This window comes from Mercurialis annua, linkage group LG1-X (assembly GCF_937616625.2).
Source record: "Mercurialis annua linkage group LG1-X, ddMerAnnu1.2, whole genome shotgun sequence".
Taxonomy (NCBI): Eukaryota; Viridiplantae; Streptophyta; class Magnoliopsida; order Malpighiales; family Euphorbiaceae; genus Mercurialis; species Mercurialis annua.
This window is the reverse complement of record NC_065570.1, coordinates 64,868,528-64,888,841: the sequence shown is the minus strand read 5'-3', so window position 1 is coordinate 64,888,841 and position 20,314 is coordinate 64,868,528. Positions and strand designations below refer to the sequence as shown.

Genomic DNA, 20,314 nt, shown 5'->3' with positions numbered 1-20,314 from the left:
TTATTTTTAAATGTTTCCTTTTACTTGATAACCTAATTTATATAATGTTTTTAATTTAATTTTTCTCTTTTTACCCTCTTTATTTAATATTGTTTGATATTTTAATGAAATATGAAATGAAACATTTAATATAATATAATAAAAAGATATAAAGATAAAATAAATATTTTATTTATTAAATTATCTCAACCATTATTTATTTTAATTTAGGCCTAATGGATAGAAAAATCTATATTTTCTTCTTAACAATTTAACCAAAACTTTTAATTTTGATAATTTTAGTTTAATTTTAATGATTTATATTATTTATGTGATAATTTCAAATAATTTTTAATTGTTACGTGACATTGTGTATTAAAAATCAGTTTTTAGAAGTCATATATGTGAAAATATAAATACCACATGAGAACTTCAGAAATATGCATATATAATTCATTTTAATTAATTATTAAATATATACTAAAACATAATCAAATCAAACAATTAGTAAAATGTACTAAAATCACTAGTAACCTTTTAAATTGTGTTAAAATTATCAATATTATAAGTTTTGGTTAGATTTGTGAGAAGTAAAAAAGTTTAGTTTTTTATACGTTATTTGGCTTTTAATTTATTAGATAATTGCAGGACTAAATCGATTTTGAAATCTCATAATATTAGAAATATTTAAACATGATCCCACCAACTTACAAAAAAGAAAAAAAGAATACCACGCGTTGAGTTCGGTAGCAAAAACGATTTAAATCAAATTTAATATTAAATTGACCATAAGTTAGTTAAAATGTGTGTTAATTCTCTATCATTTGCAAGTTTAAGGGACAAATTGTTAATTAAGGCTATAAATATTAAATACACAATGTTTATAATTGATATATTAAGTCATCTAATATGCAATAGATGTAAAGAATAAATAAAAATATTTATGGAACATTGACCTATGCATTACGTAATTCATTCATGAAAATGATATAATTTTAGTTCTCAATATTACCTAAATAAGCAATATATTATTTAGTATGTTCCTATAAGAAAAGGTAACATAGTATATATAGTACGTTGCATTAGTGGATCGATAATTTTGCCAATATCTCAACTTCAAGGCTATATGATCAACTGGAGAGGTCAAACTTTTAAAAAGTCAAAAAATTTATAGTATTTTTTGCGCCATTTGACCTATCATATAACCTTTAAATTTAACATTACATTAAACTTAACATTTGATAGCAATTAATGAAATTCTTTTTCGTTCATTCAATGTGTTTAGGTTAGATATATTTAAAGGCTAAGGAACTTTTCATGTGTGAAGGGTTATTGTTTTTAGTAATTACTCGCTCTAATCCGTCCTACTTAAAAAAAAAATTAGTTTCAAATGTTTCATTTTAATTGATATCCCCATTTATATTACCTTTTTAATTTAACTTTTCTCATCCACCCTCTTTAATTAGTTATTATTTTTAATTTGTTACTGAAATATGAAATGTTTAATATAATAAAAGGATATTAAAAATAAAGTAAATACTTTATTTATTATATTGTCACAGTTAATTCAAAATTTATTTATTTATTTTAGTTTAGTCCTAATGGATAGAAAAAATAATTGTTTTACTTTTAAAAAATATAACCAACAGTTTTCATATTGATAATTTTAGTTAAATGTTAAGGATTGATATTAATTACGTTCTAATTTTAATAACTTTTAGTTGACATGTGACATGGTTCATTAATTTTTTTAGAAGTCATATATGTAAAACCATAAAACTTTATAATTATGCATATAGAGTTTTTTAATTAATTTTTTTTTAAATATTGGAAGAGTGCCAAATTGAAAATTAGTAAAATTGTATTATAAAATCAATAGTAACCTTTAAAAGTCTACAAAATTATCAGATTTTAGAGTTTAAGTTAAATTTATGAGAAGCAATAGTATTTAGTCGTTTATAATAATTCGAATTTTTATTTATTAAATAATTGTACGATACAGAAACAATTTTAATATCTATTGAGCTATAGTCGACTGCTGGTTAAATAAAACTAAAATATCAATCAACAATTTTTTAGAATACATAATATTCCTAATCAATATTAAGTCACAATTTGCAATAGTTTTAAAAAATAAGTAAAAGTATATGGAAAATTGACCCGTAGATTACGTATTTATTCATGAAAATGATATCATTTTAAATTTTGAATTCTACCTAACAAATAAGCATTGTGTTCCTTAGTAATTTGTAACATAGTACGTTGTATTAGCCTATTAGGGCTCGATAACTATGAAATGTTGCCTATAGCTCAACTTCGGGGCCATATTAATTGGAAAGGTCAAATTTAAACTAATTACGGTTCTTCTATAGCCATTTGTTTAATTAATTAATTAATTACCTAATAGATTAACTAAAATATAATATTTTCATGCTTTTATGCAAGAGGAAGATTGGTGAACAATTTTTTTTTTAAATCTCCGTCGATATTATATAACCTTTGATAGCAATTGATGAAATTCTTTTGTGTGTCATTCAATGTGTTTAGGGTTACATAGATTTAGAGGTTAAGTAACTTTTCATATTAGCACAATTTAGTGGAGTAGTTGTTCTTGTTTCTAATTTTTATATTTTTTAAATATTAATTGATTGTAAATTTTAATTAATAATTAATTAGTCAAGATGATGTAGAAATTGAGTCCGAATCTATAAATGACCACATCCATCTAATCAAACGAGAGTTTATCATATTTATAGTGAATACAAAAAAAAATTAATCCTATTTGTATCTCGTGTACCTCTAACATATAAAAAAATTAATAATTTTATTTGAATCACAAAATATACAATTTTGACTTTTTAATTAGGTCTAATAATTTTAAAAAATAAGTTTTTTTTTTCGATTTCTTTAGTAAATCTAACAAAAAAATTTATTTTTGATAATTTTGACTCAGTTTTATTAATTGCTCAACTTGAAATCTATTTTAGTACTTTAATGACTAATAAATAAAATTTAATATACATATTTTTAAAGGTTATTTATTTTCATACTTATATATATTGTAGACACCTCTTTTTTCGGCTGCCTCGCTTTCACATGTTCTAAAAATTAATCTTTTATTACATCGTATCATATGAAAATAAAGTAATTTTAAAATTGTATTAAAATTATTGTTAATCATTAAAACTTGAATTATTATTTTTTATGAATAAAAATTTGAATTATTAAAACAACAAATTGGTTAGATTTATTACAAATTGAAAAAATATTAGATTTTTGCATCTATTGGGCTTCACAGTCTATTATTCTCAATTTATATATTCAAAAGTTAGTGTTCCATGATTTTTTTTTTATATATATCAATAATTTTAAAATGTAGCCTATTTATTTTTAAAAAACTTAATCAATTAATTTGCTAAAGACCATTGCATTATAATGCTATCAAAGATAGCCATTAAAAAATGTTGCACTTCAAATGTAATGAAAAAAAAGTAAAACTAAAGATACATTCTATCCCTCAAACACAGTATAAAAAATTAAATAAGATCAACTTCGTAATTTTAAATAAAAACACTTTCAAATGTGACATTTTAGCTCATTTTACCTCTTTAGATGAAATGAGATTAGAGCATTATATACAAATTGAAGCTGAAGTGACAGAAAATTACCGAATGGTTTAGAGTTAAAAGGATGAAACGAGCCAAATTTGTTAAATTTCAAGGAGTTTTTTTTTTCTTTTGTAAAATTATAAACTTGACCTTTTTTAGTCAAATTTAAGGGACAAAATAAATCTTCATTTTAAAAAAAAAATGAAGAGAAATAAAAGGAGTGTCTTATTGAAAGAATCAAAATCATCTACTTACAAGTTACAATTACACAAACATAAAAAAAAAACCCTTTTAAAAGGCCAAACAAAAGAAAAATAGAAAAGGTCTAATTAAGTATTTAAACAAGAGAGTCCTTTGCTGATTTCTTTGCTTCGTGATTTTCTTTTTCTTGCATTGCTAGCAATGGTGTGCTATCCTTTTCCTTCATCTGAAACAATACATAACCAATTTTCAGAACTTTTTTTATGTGTATATCAACATTTAGATATGATTAGCCTGATTTTAAACCAAATTCCAAATTCCAAATTCCAAATTCTAAATTCCAAATTCCAAATTTTAATTTATAATTTATAATTTTTCTCTTTGCTCTAATTCAAAAATCATGATTATAGTTTGGGCTCTTTTGGGCCAGATTGAGGCAATGTATGAATTCTCTTAACAGGCTCTAGGCCTGGCTTAGAACTTCAGCCCAAACCCAATCCCAATTCCATATCTAAATTTTGCATGCCTTTTACTTTACTTAGTATCAATTTGCCCCCTGAATGTATATAGAAAGAGCAATATATACCAAAATTAATTTTTTCATGAATTAGTATTTTAAAGTTGTCAGTTCCTATCAACTAGATCAAAATTTTTCAATTTTGAAAACAGTTGTAGGGGTTAATTAATCAACAATTGGACTAATTGATAAAAACTAACTAAACTTGTGAGAAAATTTAATTTTAATTTTAAACGCTCATTGCTTAAAAATTCACGAGTCAGATTGATGTTTAAGTTATTTTTACCCCAAGTAAGAAAAATATTTATTCAATTTGAGAGTTGAGTAGAGGTGTACAAAACCGAGAAATTCAGTTTAATACTATAATTTTTTTTAAAATAAAAAAAGTTAAAGGTGCGGTTTAAAACATAAAAATAATTTAAGTTTTAACCAAATATAACTGAAGAGTGATATGAACCGAGTAGTTAAGTTTGAATTGAAAATTTAAGTTCAGTTCGATTTAAAAAAAATTGATTTTGTTTGATTCGGTTACACATTCCTTAATCTCGGGTTCAAGAGACCTTCATATGGAGTCCATGCTTCCTATTTGATTAGAAAAAAATAAAGTAAAAAGTGAAAAAGAAAGGAAAAATTACCTGAGGAGCCAAAGAAAGTTCAAGAGATTGTTTCTTCTTAGATTCTTGGGTGCAAAAATAGGAGTAAAATGCCATACCAAAAATAGCAACTAAAATTCCAACAATGTTTCTGAAAGTGAAAGGATCGTGTAGTAAAGTATATCCAAATCCAAGAACAAGGCAAGTTTTGAGATGGCCGAGTACTTGATATGTCACCGGTGATGTCTTCCCTAATACCATGAATGTGCTAAAATTTACTGCCACTGATATTACACATGACAGGATGATGAATGCCTGCAAAATAATTCATTTTAATTCCAACATGCATATTTTGAACACTAAATTAGTCTATTAATGAGATAAAAGTATGAGGGACATACCAAGACAATAGGATTATATTTGTAAGCAAAAACATTTCTTTTGGTGAGGAATTGATCAACCAGAGGGCCTGATACAAACAGAATTGCTGCTTGAAATGGTGCTGAATGATATAGCAGCTGTGTTGATGACACATTTAGCCTCTTTTGTATTGTGTTTGTCAGCTTATTTAGGGCTATCTTAAGAAATCCAATATGCCATTGCAGAAAACAACTATAAATTTTAGCGTGTTTTGTAATTTTAACACAAACTTTCAACTTTGATAATTTAAATGCAAGTTATCATTTTATTACTATGTGAAATATCAAATAATTTTGCAGTCAAGAAAAGCTGATGTGGAGCTCCAAAGGATACAATTTGTCCAACGCAGGTAGTGGCAATGGCAAGCAGAGAAAGAATAGTTCCAAGAAAATTAAGCTGAAGATCTGTCACTGAAGCAATGCCAACTCCAACAAGCAATAAGAAAAGTGACAACTTTATGTTCTGGCTGCAATTATCAATAAACATATTTTTAATTCTTAAAATTATACATGACTACTTAAATTAATTTTATTCAAATCGTAACTAAAATATATTATATATAAATCTGACCTGAACTGTTTTTTTAGGAATAGAGTTTCCAATAAAACTGTGAATGGTATGATTGCAAGTTTGGTCATCTGCATATATAAGAGAAAAACCATCCAAAATAAATAAATTAATAAAATTACATTATATAATATTTTCAAACTCGGAACATACTGCTACCGCTATTGCATTAAAAAATTTAAGGGATAATTATCATAATTTTTTTCGGTTTGAACTCATCATTACTAGTTTATACAATTATTCTTAAAAGTAAATTATTTTTTCATGACGGTTAAATATTGATATCATTGAACTTAACTAATAAAAATAAAATTCACTTTATTTTTAGCATAATTTAGTCCAACATTAAAAATAACAGATACTATATATTTCACTTTATACTTTAGTATAATTTAGTCCAAATTCAAAATAATATATACAATATAATTGTATAACAATTTGATAGGAAAAAAATTATTCACATATTTTATTGAAAAAACTGTTATAGTTACATAGTAAAAATTAGTTAGGACTAATATGTACTAAAAATAAGTTGAGAGGCAAACCTGGTAAAAGCCGATAGAATTGAAGCCCAGGCTCAAGTTAAGAAGCCCAATAGAGACACCATTCAGAATGCCAAAAAGCATAACTGTCTTCATGTCAATGGGCTTTGACTCGAACAAGTTGAACCGTTGAGCACAGTGAAGTGTGCAAAAAGTTACCATTAGGTGCCAACTAGTCAGAGTTGTTGCTAAAATGTCCCAAGAAAAGCAAACAAATATATTATTAACCTTAAAATTAACTAGAATTAGGATAAAATAGATATTTATCCTAAATAAAATAATAGTGACGGTTTGATCCAGCAGTTTTATATTTTTTGAATCAGTTGTATTCAAATAAAAAATTAAAAGAGTAAAAGGGTTTAATTAGTAAAAATAAGATGGAGCTTAATGTCTTAAGTTATTTTCATGATAAAATAGTCCATTGAAGAAAAATCCATGATTTTTTTAAAACCCATAAAAGTTTTGAAAACTTTTTTTTGTTGTTGATAAATTCAGATATATATTTTCTTAATTTTTCTCCATCTATAGATAAATTTATCATAAAAAAATAAGGTAAAAAATTAAAATAAATTTTATGTTTTTCGATTTTTACATTTATTGTACTTTGGATAAAATTGACACAAATTACAAAATTATTCAACCAAACTGATCACATAATTTGTGCTTATGATGGATTTATCAAATTTGCATAATTTTGGATAAATTAGTTCTTTTTACCTAATTTTAATAATAAAAGTGGTTCCATTAAATAGAAATATGAAAAATTAATAGAATTAGATAAAATAATTACCAAAAGGGAAGCCAAGATTGCTCATCAAAGCTTTATTGCAGATGACAATGGAGACCGATGATGCCACTGATAGAAACAATGCTCCAATAACACCCACCTGGAATACTGACATTTCTCCCATCTTCTCCTCAATTTATTCACTATACATATTTAGTAGCTAATTAGAAAGATTTATTATGGAGAAGAGAAAGAACATACATAATTTAAAGTAAAGTACCTTTAATATTGGAATTGTAAGGAACCCTAAAAAATTCAAAATAAAATGGACACACATTTTAGCATTAAATGGTACCAAGACTTATATATATGGTTTATAAATATTTATACGGACAATTTTGCCGAACTCAATTCTCAATTATTCTATTGAGTTCGGGTTTGAACTTTTAAAATAAAACTCGATCGAATTAGAGTCGAGTTTCGAACCTCGAATTTTAGAATAAAAAAAAATTGACAGTATTTCAACTCGACTCGACTCGATTACATCATTAATATACACATTAGTGCTTAAAGCCCATACCTTTTTAATGAGATATTGACAAGGACTTGTGCAAATTATAGACAGGGCTCCTCCATGCAATGACCTAAATTTGGGAAGCTAGGGTAAAGTTTAGTGTTGGGAAAGAGGCAAAATATGGATTGATTGATCTAAATTGTAGAATTGGGGAAGATAGAAAAAGGTTGGATGAGAATGAAAAATAAAGAGGTTTATATGTTAATTTTGCATAAAGAGTTTGGTGCCAAACTTTCTTATTTTTTAGTTATTCTCTTTAGTTTTAGCTCTCACATGTTTGTTCACTTCCAGAAGGAAGTTGGTTGAAGATATTAGTTTATAGTCAAAATATATATGGTAAGAGTTCCATTTCAAATGATTTAATCATTCATCATTTCCTTATATTTTAATCCTTTGTTTTTTTTAATTTGTTAATCCATGATTAATTAAACCCTTTTCTTGTGTTATAATCAAGTACCATAGGAAATGTTGTTTTCTTTTTTGTAATTTTTTAATATAAATCATATTAAGTTCATAGTTTAAAAATAATTAGAAAGTCAACAAAATTAATGCATATTTTTTTTGACTTAGTTCTAGAATTTGCATCCTCTAATTATATTTATAAAAAATTGAAATATGTCAAATAGAGATAGTGTATGAAGCTAGACAACACAATAGTCTAACACTTCTTTTAGGGTATAATTCTCATTACTATATGATTCTCTTCAAAAATAAAAACATTAATGAAATGATATTAATTGATCATTAAGTTCTTTGAGGGCATGAATTTATCAATCCATACATATCTCATCCCTTTAGCTCCCAAGGAGCTATCAAAGGAATTAATTTAGCAAGTTGAAATGATGTTTGCTTAAATCATCAAACGAAGATATGTATATTGAATTATTGATTTTATTAAATTTGGTCTAATTAGTAATTACACTTCCACTAGTTGTTTTCCCTATATCTGATAAAATTTCAGCATACTTGTAGTTTTTCATTATGGAATAAAAAGAAGAAAAGGTGCATATAAATTCCTTTTAGATACTCAACTATTTCTGGTAGGGTAAGCATTCGGCCGATCAGTTAAAATCAAACTAAAATCCCGTAAACCGACCAAATTTAAAAACCTTCAAGCTCAAACCCAAAACCAAACCGTAATGGGAACCAATTGTTTTTTTTTTAAATATCGGTTGGTTCAGTTAAAACCAACAAAAATATAAAGAAAAAAAAACTTTCACATGTTTGGTTATTCGGCCGGTTCGGTTAAATTTGATTTTCTAAATTTAAAACCGAAACAGAACCAAATAACTATAAAAAAATTAAACCGAACCGACCTTAATTTTAACCGAAACAAACCGATCGAAAGTCATCGGTTTGTCGGTTAAAACGATCGGTTCAGAATTTGGCTCACTGCCCTAAATTTTTGGTTCAACTTAATTTATGCCTAATGGAAAAAATATCCAAAAACTACATTTTAATTAAATTTAATCCACTTTAGTTAATTAATAATTATTTTAGCCTAAATTCATTATTTATTAAATATGCATTTTTAATATTTTTAGTGATAGATGTGCATTTTTATGAAATTTTACTTTATTTTTGCAGTTTTACATATACGATTTTCAAGAATCAAATTTTTAATACATCGCATGCCAATTAGATAATTTACAAAATTGAATAAGGATTGCTGTGAAGTTATATGATTTTCTAAATTAGACTAAAATTAAAACTGCATCACGCCACATGTAATTTATAAAATTGAATTCGCATTGCTATCAAACATTAAATTCGGACTAAGATTATCAAAATTAAAAGTTGTAATTAAATTAGCAAAAATTTCAAAAAAAGTTTGAATATTATATCAATTTAACCTAAATTTACCTAGCTAATTTTTTTACCATCTTAAATCTTACCTATATAAGTACTCAATTAGCACTTAAATTAGAGATCTTAAGAGAGAGTCTTAGCAAACAAGACAGGAAGGTACAATTTAATTTTCTTTAATGGAGAGTTGTGAGTGAGGTATCTGCCAATGCAAGTATACTCAAACTCAATTAGAGTGGTAGGTATGGAATCTTCATTTTCACTCCAAAAGTGCCCTTTTTTAAAGAAATATCACAATCACCAACCAATGCTAAATTAGAAAATTGCTTTTGTCACATAAATAATTCCATTTTAATTTTAACTTTATTGTTGCACCAAATGTCATTCTATATGGCTGTTTAATTTAGGTAATAAGTATCATATTCACATGAATCTATATTGCAACGTAATTATGGAATTCATCTTGTTTTGCAATGGATTTGATTTTAGTCGCCAGTTCATACTTATAAAAACACAATGGGTAATTAGAACCCGTATCTAAATGATACATATAGAAAGATTTTTTTGTTCCGGGACCAGATAATTCTGATTTAATTGCCGGTTTACGGACATTTCAGTTTCGGAGGATTCAATGTGAATTTTTTTTATAAGTACTTCAATCGAGAAAAAAATTCATTAGGATCCAAATTTAAAACCGAACCAAACATGATGGTACAATATACAATATGTACATTTAGCCTTAGTCTTTTCACCCTTACTGCCTTGTACTTGTATACGGGCAGATGTTTTCACTTTCGGGTAAAGCTCATATTTATATTCGTTTCTCTGCTGTCTGCTATATTATCTCAGTTTCTTTACTTCTTTATAGTTTGTTTAATCCGAGCGTTCACTGAATTTCCCGTGTCCGTACCATCAAAGAAATATCATTGATACTCGATTAATGATTTTTAAAGACGCGGAACTACACGGAAAAACCGAGCAAATTCAAATAAAGACATGGTTTATCATGAGCTTCAATAGAACTGAACGAAGACGGTAAAACACAAGAAAACAACATCATAATAATTTTTTCCTAACAAAAATAGATTTTCAGCGGAATCAATCAAACCTAAGGAGGCAACCGTATATACTCTATAAAATGCTTAGCAGCAAAATCGTAGAAAATCATATTTACAGTACCGAGACCTGACCAAGGGGGTCTTCAGTCTCTTGACATAAATCCCACAAGGTAAATGCATTATAAACTAGCAAAAGTTAAAGAAAGAACATAAAAAGAAATGGGAATATAAATGAATTGACAAAATTTTCTTTTCCTGTAAACTATGAATGTCCTACAATTTCGTAAAATTACCCTGGAGTGCAACTGTGAGAAATTCTAAAGCGGCTCAGGAGTGGTCTCACAGTCGTGAGCGAGGGATCCAAGGAAAGATTCAAATCTAATAGAGCCCTAAAGATTAACTCAGGCACGGATGCTCGTGGACGCAAACATCATTTCTTACTAATCTGAGAGAGGTAATATGCCTGATCCGCATCGGCAAGTCGAGTCTGAAAGATAGACCATTCATTTTTGCACCTTGCTCTAACCTGTAAAGAAAACAGGAAAGAAAACAGAATAAGGGATTGTAATCAGAACACGAGCCACTGGCGAGCTATTCGAAGTTCGGCTGTTTTTTTTTTTTTTCGTTCGAGTTGGTTTATTTAAGTAAATGAATCATATTCAGACTTAATTTAGAATCTTGATTCATAAACGAGCAAATTTAAGATTAGTGATTCCAGGCTCGATTGAGCTTGCAAGCTCCGTTGAACTTCGGAGTGTTTGTGTTGGATTGTTAAAGAATTCGGGAACTGGGTCATTTAGTAGTTTGTAAACTACTTGTTTAGTTATAGTATTTAATAAATTTCATATTACTAGTGAGAAAGAAAGAAAATGAAAGCTCTTCATATATAAAAATGCTACTCTCTTCAACCATTTTAATATTATTTTTACATTTAATTAAATCTAATAAGTTTTAGGTTTAATATTATTTATGTAATAATAACTTTTACATTTATGTATAATCAATTATGAGTATAATTCAAGCTAAGTTCAAGTTTAAAATAGTTTATTTGTATTATTAAACTATTTATGGGTATACTATGGTTTCAATCATATTCAAGTTGAGCTAATAATTGTTGAGCTCAACCTCAGCTCGAGTTTATAATTTAAACGAGTCAAGTCTAAACATTAAATATATAGTTCGGTTTGGTTTGATTATAGTTCTAGATGCATGATAAGGTGATACACACATTTCCAACTCAAAAGCTGGAAAATATAAGTTCAAAGGTAATTTCTCAGTAAATACTCCCTCCGTCCCAAAACAATAGTCCACTTTCCCCTTTTTACACTGTTTAAGAAATACAATTAATGCTTTAACTTTTTACAAAATTATCTTCATTTTTTCTATCATACCCTTATTAAATGTTATAACTATAGGCTAATAGTAATAAATGATACACTTTAAATAAGGGCAATATGGAAAATAAACACTCTAAATTGTGATTTACAAGGAAAGTGGACTATTGTTTTGGGACAAAAAAAAAGAAGGAAAGTGGACTATTGTTTTGGGACGGAGGGAGTAAAAAACAGGAAAGTAAACATACCCCTTCCCATGGAGCTTGCCCATTCTCAGAACTCCCCTGCACATACAGCACGAGAATTCAATATAACACGGCGATAACTAAGTGATTAAACATCGACACGTGACAACAGAGTATAATTGAAGTATGCTAGTTAAGAGATGCTTATAGAATTGGCGCTGCAACGGAAGAGCTGCTTAAACTTATTGAGCTTACAAAGAAGTTCTGATTTAGCAAGTATAGTCTCATTAGTGCTCATGTGATGCAAATATATTTCTATATTTCTTTAATACCCATATAACCAGAGTTCTAAATGCATGTTTTTATCAACTTCCAGGAAAACTTCATTAAACAACTTTCTCGAATGATCATATTCCACTTAAACTGAATCAGATAACGATAGCCCAAAGGCCCCAAACCAAAAATCAATGTTCCTTGTCATTTACGACCATGCTCAGACCTCACCAAACGAAAAAATGTTTGCATATCATGAATCACAGCTAAAGAGATACCAGAAGCATTATGTTTGTCAATCCCGTTCATGCAACCTGCTTTTCATTAATGCCACTGGCATATCAGAAGTGTAATCCATAATTAACTATTATGAAATGGCTAACCTGTCGACCAAGAGAAGGGATTACTTGATGAACAATCCACTGTGAATCAACCACACCAATTTTTTCATGTGCAGGCTCCTGTGGAAAATAATAATAATTCAAGCTCAGCCCAAAGCTATTGAGAAAAATAAGGACAATTCTGAATTGAAGCAACTAATCAAAGACATGAAGTTTGATATAATATCTCTATTGCAGAGACGTACAATTTCCACATGTGCAGACACATTCGCATACATGTGCAGATAAGTAGATATGATGTGAAACAGAGGTTTTTGTCATTTTGGTGATTACCGAAAATTGTCTTACTTCTAAAATGAGAAGGATATAGAAAAACATTTTCCTCCACTGTATTCTGAAATTTTAACAGGCAGAATCACCTTTTGGTGTCTATTGTTTGATGTCTAGCGTACAATTTTCTGTCAAGAAAAAAGAATAGATGCCTATGCATAGAGTACACAACATACTCATAAGAGGATGCTTCCAACAAAGTATCTTGATAGACATAATAACGAGTCTCCTTCCCCATAAAGGAGTTGGAAGGTTAAAAAACAAAAAAGCATACATGAAATTGGCCAATACTCTTCTCATCAAAACAATAGTCATCATCATCTCTACAGGCAAGTTCTCAAAAAAGTAACTAAAAAGCATATCAAGAAAAAAAAACTGAACTAGATGAAACTACTGACCGCTACACATCTTCTGAGAGCAAAATCCAATCCCCATCCATGTACCAAATCATTCTACAAGCACATTACAAATGCCTTATTTCAAACAGCTGATAAAAAAGAAAACAGGTGCAAAGAGGTAACATGTGATTACAGATGCTTAACTAAAGCATGTTATCTCATTTATCTTCATGTACACACTGCACTTAATGCACGGATTCGAGAGTAATAATCAAAATATTTAGCTTGTCAATATTCCTGATATCATTTGTACCTTAGTATGCAGGATTATGTTACTACGCAGATAATCTATAATCTGACCACAGAATTCCAGAACAACATACCTGAAGCATATGCCAGACGCAGCGCCAAGCCTCTCTGGAAAACACAGGGGCCATAATTTCCACAAAACTGAATAGACAAGAACTTATTATAAAAACGGGAACAGAAGAGTTGAATAATCACTCCCCCACCACCCCATACAGCGAGAAAGAGAGGGAAAAAGGACATACGCAGCACATGGAGGCAAATGTGGATCGCCACACCAACCTGATTTCTCTTCTGTAACCCTGTCCAATCCAAATATACATCAAAGTTTAAAGGCAAAGAAAGAAGGTGCGACTTTAAAACTACTACAAAACTTTATCCAATTAGTTCCCCATGTAATGTGAGTGCATCTTCAAGAGAGCGAGAGACATTACTTGTGAACTTCTCGGTCACCTCTCCTCTTCGTCATCTGCCATGTAAGTCCTTTGTCGGGTTCAAGACCTGGTTGAGAGATCTCTAGACCATGTTTCTTAACCAACTCAATATACCTAGTGATTCAAAAGAACAAGTTGAAGTGGAACATGAACCAACGCAGTTCATCCAATAATAAGATGCAAGATAAACAGTACTTGTCTGAATTGAAATGCTCCACTCCAAGATCTTCGTCCCATATGAAAATATAATCGTAAGAAGCAACAATATCAGGATGCAAAAACCTCTTTGCATACCACCTGAGAAACATTAGTCATACGAATGAGACGAGCTAAAATAATTAAAAAAAATCCAAGGAATCATTTATCATATGAATAAGATTTTACAGCTTCAAGTCAACAGCACAATCTGAAAACAATAATTGATATAATAAACTAATGAAAGCCTATGTTATATCGAAAAAATTCTCCAATAAACAGAAACTGTAGACTTAGAACTTTAAATGATACCATAAATATTTGCTATATGCCTTACCATTTTGTTTGTCTTCTTACACTGACATGGATTGCACTTTTTGACCACTCAAATTCATCCCATTCACTCACCCGACCATCATAGTGGAAAAGCATAATTGTGAATTCATCCGAAAACTACAAAGACATAGAAAATAAGCCTCAATAATCACGAGAATCTAAAATGATCAAAAAATAAAAGGATATGAATTTTTGTCAGAGTAACCTTTTTAATAACTGCATTGATGTTATTCCTCTGATCATAACCGACAGTAAACGTAACCAAGTACTTTGGCTTTTTCTGTAAATCCTGTTAATTGCATACCCAATAATAATAAATATTTAAAAATATATAAAGAGGTAGCCTACCTGAAATTATATGCATTCAAATTATTTAACAATGTTACAGACACATTGAGATGACAGTTGAAAAGGTAGGATATACGATCACATGGTAAATTATTAAGTGAACTTGTCACATAAATTTAATTACACTTTCCTGATTCTTTCATATTCTAAAGCTGCAACTTGGACTGAATATCAAATAATTAATGAAATTGTCCGCACTCTCACACTAGTCAGTAGTCAGAGTATATACTTTACCCTTTCCTATGGTTTTGGTTGCAGGTTACATGTCTGATGTCACCCTAGCCCAAACAGTTACAAAATTCATCTAACCACCAGAGACTCTAATTAGAAAATATTAACATGTACAAGAAGCCTCCAATGCTTCCTTTCTAGTCCTCTTGCCCTGTCCATTATTTCACCTTTCCCTTTAAATACAACTATTACGTCGAGGGAAGCAAATGCTAACAAATGATGGAAATAATATGACCTTATCTTTTATTCAAAATTGTAAGTACTCAGCTCAGCTCAACTCAATTAAGCCTGAGTCACAAGCTAGTCTGGGCCAACTAAGTTAGATCCTATTTCTCCATCTGCGCAATTTTCAGATGCATCTTTAACATATGTAATGCAGCAGCCAGATTGTTGCATTTTAGCATAAAAAATGGGATAATTTGACATATTAATATCCATATGCCGTGGAACTAGAAATCATAATTGCTAAAATGTAATATCCTAGGTGTTCATCATACATTCTACATTAGCTTGCAAAGTGCTCTTCAACAATAATGGTTAAAAAGTGAATTTCCACTTATCAAGAAAATGGTGAGGCACTAAGCTGGCAGTAAGTTACTAGGAAACTCACTGCAGCTTCTCTGTAAAATATTCATAACATACCTCACTAGGCTCACCCCATAGTCTGCGCAAGTAAAAGTCAGATTCTGGCACAACTATTCCTGGAGGTAATAACTCTGCACCACGAGGATTTTTTGGAGCATGAACCTGGAAACAAAAATGAAAAGCCATGGGCGCATCACAGGTTCAGTTTGAAAAACTTCTTACAAAAAAATGCGCGTCAGATTAATTGATACAGGGAATTCCTAGGACAACCCATAGATACATCGGGAGCATAGACTCTCACATTTTTATCGGAAGAGGGTATATTGATAGATGAAATAACACCTGAAGGTACAACCTGCAATCGCAGGAACCAAATCAAATGGATGGCAGATATTCTCTTGCAATGAATGTAAGTACAAGGAGGCCAAAAAAACCTTGATAAGAGAAACTGATGGAAATGAGATGCCAATAAAAAATCCAAACACAACTCCCAGAATAGTACTGACAACGAGCCTGGCGCTATCATTTGTTTTCCTAGAAAGTCCACTGCAAAGAACAAGAGAGCAAAGGAAGTTAGCATTAGAATGATAAACAGATGATCTAAAATCATAGAAAAGAGAGAGCACTAGAATGCTAAAAAATTGGAAACATATATATATATTCACTAATTTACAAGATGTAGATAAACAAGCAACTTTATGTGAATAATAGAAAACCTGCGGTGAATGGACCCCATCATGGTAATTTCTTTTTCTTTTAAACTCAAGTCAGAAAAATCAGATGCTGAGGAAAAGATACCACATAGTCAACCATGATTTGGGGACAATATGACATTCTTCAAATTGACGAACGCGAAGAAGATGTTAAGTGGTGCATAAGCCCTGACATACATAATCATTCCAATGTAAGAACAGGCAACCAAGCCAATTTAAAATAATCTTTTATTAAAAATACAAATTGGATTGACAACATTATTTTATCATGCTTTCAGAATACCCATATACTACAAAACAGATGTATCTAAAAGACTTGTATTGTAAAAGTCTCCTGCATCCTAGCCTAGTCTTCTGTTATAATGATTGAAAATTTAAACCATTATTCCATCTTCCAGTTTTACCCTAAATCTAAGAATTATTGCAAGTCCTTTTCATATAATGTTAATAAAAAAAAATTAACCAAAGAGACAATTAATTCACCATCAATCATCTATTCATCTTAAATATGTAAAAATCATAGCAAGCAAGTGGTTTTTGACAGTTCATTGCTCCAGCCACTCAACCTTTTATTCCTTGCTACTTGATTAGTAGTGCCTAAACATCCATAGAAACAAAATTTAACCAAGTCGGACACCCTTATATTACATTACCCAGCTTAATTGCATACGGTGAGCCATTGTGAACCTTCATAGTAATGCAAAAATCCTAAATAAGCTAGTAAAAGGACAAGGTGTTTCAACAATTTACCACGGCTATGGCCATAGTGATCATCTTCAGTCGATTCCCAAATATAATAAAAAGAGGTCGGAAGGGAGATTACAAGTATTGTTCAATATAGCTTGTTTCCAGCTCATTTTCAAACAAAATAAATTTAAATCTCATGACAGAGTCAGAGCCAATTATCATAACCTTTAACAAATCTACAAGTGATAGAATTCAATCAATTTCAGCAGAAGTCTAATCAATCATTTCTCATGTTCGAAAATAATTATAGTTGTTGCTAGATAGCTAAAACTAATTTCTTTCAACTTGAATGCCAGGCATATCGAGGATGTTCTGAAAGCAATGAAATCATTCGACAACTGAAATCTTGAGCATAAGTTTTTTTGCAATGCCTTTCAGGCACATTTTTATAGGTCCAAATTTTTTAATCATATAATCCTAAGATTTCCTAGGACAATTATCTCTCTACAATACCAAAATTATATAGAAAAAGAACTGCGTACTAATTTCTAATTCTTCCGCTACTGTCTAAATTTTTTTAAACAAAATTCTAGCCTAATCCTTTAACATTTTCAATTATAATTACACAAACAGTACAAACTGTAATTTTTCTACAATACTTTAACAGTATAACAAACATTATTCCCCAAAAATTGCAGATATATTTGCATTAAACTACAGTTAATGATTTAAACAATTTAAACTTATAAAAAACAATAAAATCAACAAAAAAACTAATAATCATAATCACTAATAATAACACAATTCAATTCACTGAAAACGAAATTGATCTATATCAGCTAACTAACAGCAACCGATCACTCAATCAATCACATTGCGCCAAATTACAAAACAAAATTCCGTAAAAACTATAATAATCGATTAAAAATAACTGCTATCGAAGAACAAACGAAATTGAAAAAATAAAGAACTAACGTATACTTCAGTAATTAACGAGATGCTTACAGTTATATCAATAGAATTATTATTTTGCAGTATAAAATGAAGAGCGTTTTGTTATTTATACGAATATAATGGAGACTAAAATAGAAAGACAGAGATTTGTTTCCCTGCGTAGAAAACTGCACATAGAAATCAATTGATTAATTAATTATTAAAAAGGAAATTAAAACTCAGTATTTTATTATCTGACAATATTGCCCCGTCTTATATTTGAATTTAATAATCATTGAAGGTCATCAATGGCAAATCAATTAGGGTTAGGGTTTCAAAAGACGAATTGGTTCATGGAAAAGTGAAGAGAAAGTGATGGGGACCAAAAGAAACCGTCAAAACCGCCGTTTGTCAATTTTGTGGGGATCTTATTCATGAAATTTACCATGCATCAAAACAGTTTATTTGCGTTAATTGTGGAACATTGATCCCACGTCCTTTATCAATCCCCATAATGGGTGGTTTTTTTCTTCCCCTTTATTGGGTGTCTATAAATTATTGTCCTTTTACACAATACATGTATACCTGTAAGTTCTGACAATACTCTGTCAAGAACACCATGGCAAATTATCTATCTCAAAACAGCATCTTTCCTTATCCAGAAATAGGCGAAGAAGAAATCCCGCTAGGCGAAGAAGAACTCCAGAATCTTAATGTGGAGAGCCATCTTTCAATTTTCTGTAAAATTATTTCAGAAAAACATTTTTCTACTTCTCTTGTTCAAACAGTTATGTCGGGAGTTTGGGGTATTCCTGATAATCTCTCCATCCAATCTGGTCCGGATGGCAGTTTCCAAATTAACTTCGTTGATGAGTTTGATTTGTTCCGAGTTCTGAGGGGAGCACCATGGCGATTCCGAAATCACTTATTTCTGGTCAAGGCTTGGGAACCTAACTATACGTATAATCCAAGTGATTTTCAGTATGCGAATTTCTGGGTTCAACTATGGGGTTTACCATACTCTTACTCCACAATTCAGGTTGGGCGCAAGATCGGACAACGTATCGGTGAAACATTAGACACATCGATCTACAATATCTCGGAACAGCCAGGAATCTTGGTCAAATGTCTAGTTAAAATAGACCTCTTCAAGCCTCTACCAAAAGGAAGTACGATTGTCTTGCCACCAATGCAACGCATCAAAGTGGATTATAGGTATGAGAAGTTACCTTTACTTTGTTTTTATTGTGGTATATTAGGTCATGAAGATGCCTCTTGCCGTCGTCGGTATAATGATGAAAAAAGCAACTCAGTTACCCCGCCACCATATGATGTCTCTATCCGGGGATTGCCAACTGGGCGCAAAAACTTGCCCTTGAGTGAAGGACATTATGCTGGTGTATTACAGAATAGCAGACTTGCTCTTCCCAAACTTCCAACCAACACAAGTGCTCACATGGCTGAACAATCAAGTCATGTCTACTCCCAGCACCAACTGAATGTGGAGACAGTTCTTCCAATTGGACAAGATCAAGTAGCAAATGCGAGTCTAGGGGGACAATCCTCAGGGAAAACAAAACTAACTATTACGGACAACTCTCCACCTCTAGATGCGGCTAATCCCAAAAAAACACGCAAGTTGTCAGTGATTTCAGCATCTTCATCAGTCATTCCAAGCTCAGATGTTAACACAAAGAAAAAAGTGTGAAACAAATTGCTTAGACATATCACAACCAAAAAAGTATCTATATCTATACTTTTTGTAGGACTGTTTGTTGCTTATTCTACTTTATTGTTGTTATTTAGAGTAAGTTTATAAGTATCTATCTATGTTTTTTCCAGGTTTCCTCTCTAAAATTTGTGTTTCATTTCTGTAATCTATATCTTTCCTAAATCTAATTAGTATTTGCCCCAAAATTTTATTGTTTTAATTAATATAATGATAGACCAGGTAAAATGCAGGTTTTTGAGTTGTTCTCTATTCAGCTTGATCGCATTCACAACTGCTACATACATGCAGTGAAGTATAAAGTCCATATACACAGGCAACACAACTACTAAGTGTGTTTCTTTTCAATCTTAAATTTAATCAGCTTGTGGATCATACATATTCTTGTAGGATTATTGCTCTGTGATTCAAATTAAGGATACAA

General features: G+C 30.0%; 2 protein-coding genes across 4 annotated transcripts; both read right to left on the bottom strand.

Annotated features, from left to right (window-relative positions):
• Window positions 1-3,789: 3,789 nt before the first annotated feature.
• LOC126666278 (UDP-xylose transporter 1) lies at window positions 3,790-8,021 on the bottom strand. Of its 2 annotated transcripts, XM_050359291.2 has the most exons (9): window positions 7,735-8,021; window positions 7,435-7,460; window positions 7,218-7,357; window positions 6,431-6,615; window positions 5,889-5,956; window positions 5,652-5,784; window positions 5,300-5,461; window positions 4,941-5,213; window positions 3,790-4,014 (listed from the first exon to the last, which is right to left on the bottom strand). In XM_050359291.2, exons 3-9 carry the CDS (start codon window positions 7,336-7,338, stop codon window positions 3,925-3,927), a joined length of 1,032 nt encoding a protein of 343 aa, XP_050215248.1. In that variant the 5' UTR covers window positions 7,339-7,357; window positions 7,435-7,460; window positions 7,735-8,021; the 3' UTR covers window positions 3,790-3,924. The 2 variants fall into 2 exon arrangements, with proteins under 2 accessions (XP_050215248.1, XP_050215249.1); XM_050359292.2 differs by lacking the exon at window positions 7,435-7,460.
• A 2,622-nt stretch (window positions 8,022-10,643) lies between these two features.
• On the bottom strand, window positions 10,644-18,361 carry LOC126665394 (uncharacterized). Of its 2 annotated transcripts, none has more exons than XM_050358183.1 (15): window positions 18,234-18,361; window positions 16,545-16,709; window positions 16,263-16,374; window positions 16,130-16,183; window positions 15,886-15,990; window positions 14,870-14,953; window positions 14,666-14,781; window positions 14,329-14,430; window positions 14,134-14,247; window positions 13,945-14,001; window positions 13,777-13,843; window positions 13,454-13,507; window positions 12,768-12,845; window positions 12,175-12,210; window positions 10,644-11,118 (listed from the first exon to the last, which is right to left on the bottom strand). In XM_050358183.1, the coding sequence occupies exons 2-15, from the start codon at window positions 16,565-16,567 to the stop codon at window positions 11,023-11,025; spliced, it is 1,098 nt and encodes a 365-aa protein (XP_050214140.1). In that variant the 5' UTR covers window positions 16,568-16,709; window positions 18,234-18,361; the 3' UTR covers window positions 10,644-11,022. The 2 variants fall into 2 exon arrangements, with proteins under 2 accessions (XP_050214140.1, XP_055960292.1); XM_056104317.1 differs by lacking the exon at window positions 18,234-18,361 and adding an exon at window positions 17,292-17,774.
• Between the last annotated feature and the right edge of the window lie 1,953 nt (window positions 18,362-20,314).

Excerpts from the sequence above, each read along its gene's own strand:
- LOC126666278 (XM_050359291.2), bottom strand. The coding sequence starts at position 7,338 with ATGGGAGAAATGTCAGTATTCCAGGTGGGTGTTATTGGAGCATTGTTT. Across the intron at positions 5,785-5,888 it reads TTCCTAAAAAAACAGTTCAG|CCAGAACATAAAGTTGTCAC; the intron begins GTCAGATTTATA and ends TGATAATTGCAG. Across the intron at positions 4,015-4,940 it reads AACTTTCTTTGGCTCCTCAG|ATGAAGGAAAAGGATAGCAC; the intron begins GTAATTTTTCCT and ends GTATTGTTTCAG.
- LOC126665394 (XM_050358183.1), bottom strand. The coding sequence starts at position 16,567 with ATGATGGGGTCCATTCACCGCAG. Across the intron at positions 16,375-16,544 it reads ATGGGGTCCATTCACCGCAG|TGGACTTTCTAGGAAAACAA; the intron begins GTTTTCTATTAT and ends TGTTCTTTGCAG. Across the intron at positions 16,184-16,262 it reads CATCAGTTTCTCTTATCAAG|GTTGTACCTTCAGGTGTTAT; the intron begins GTTTTTTTGGCC and ends CTGCGATTGCAG.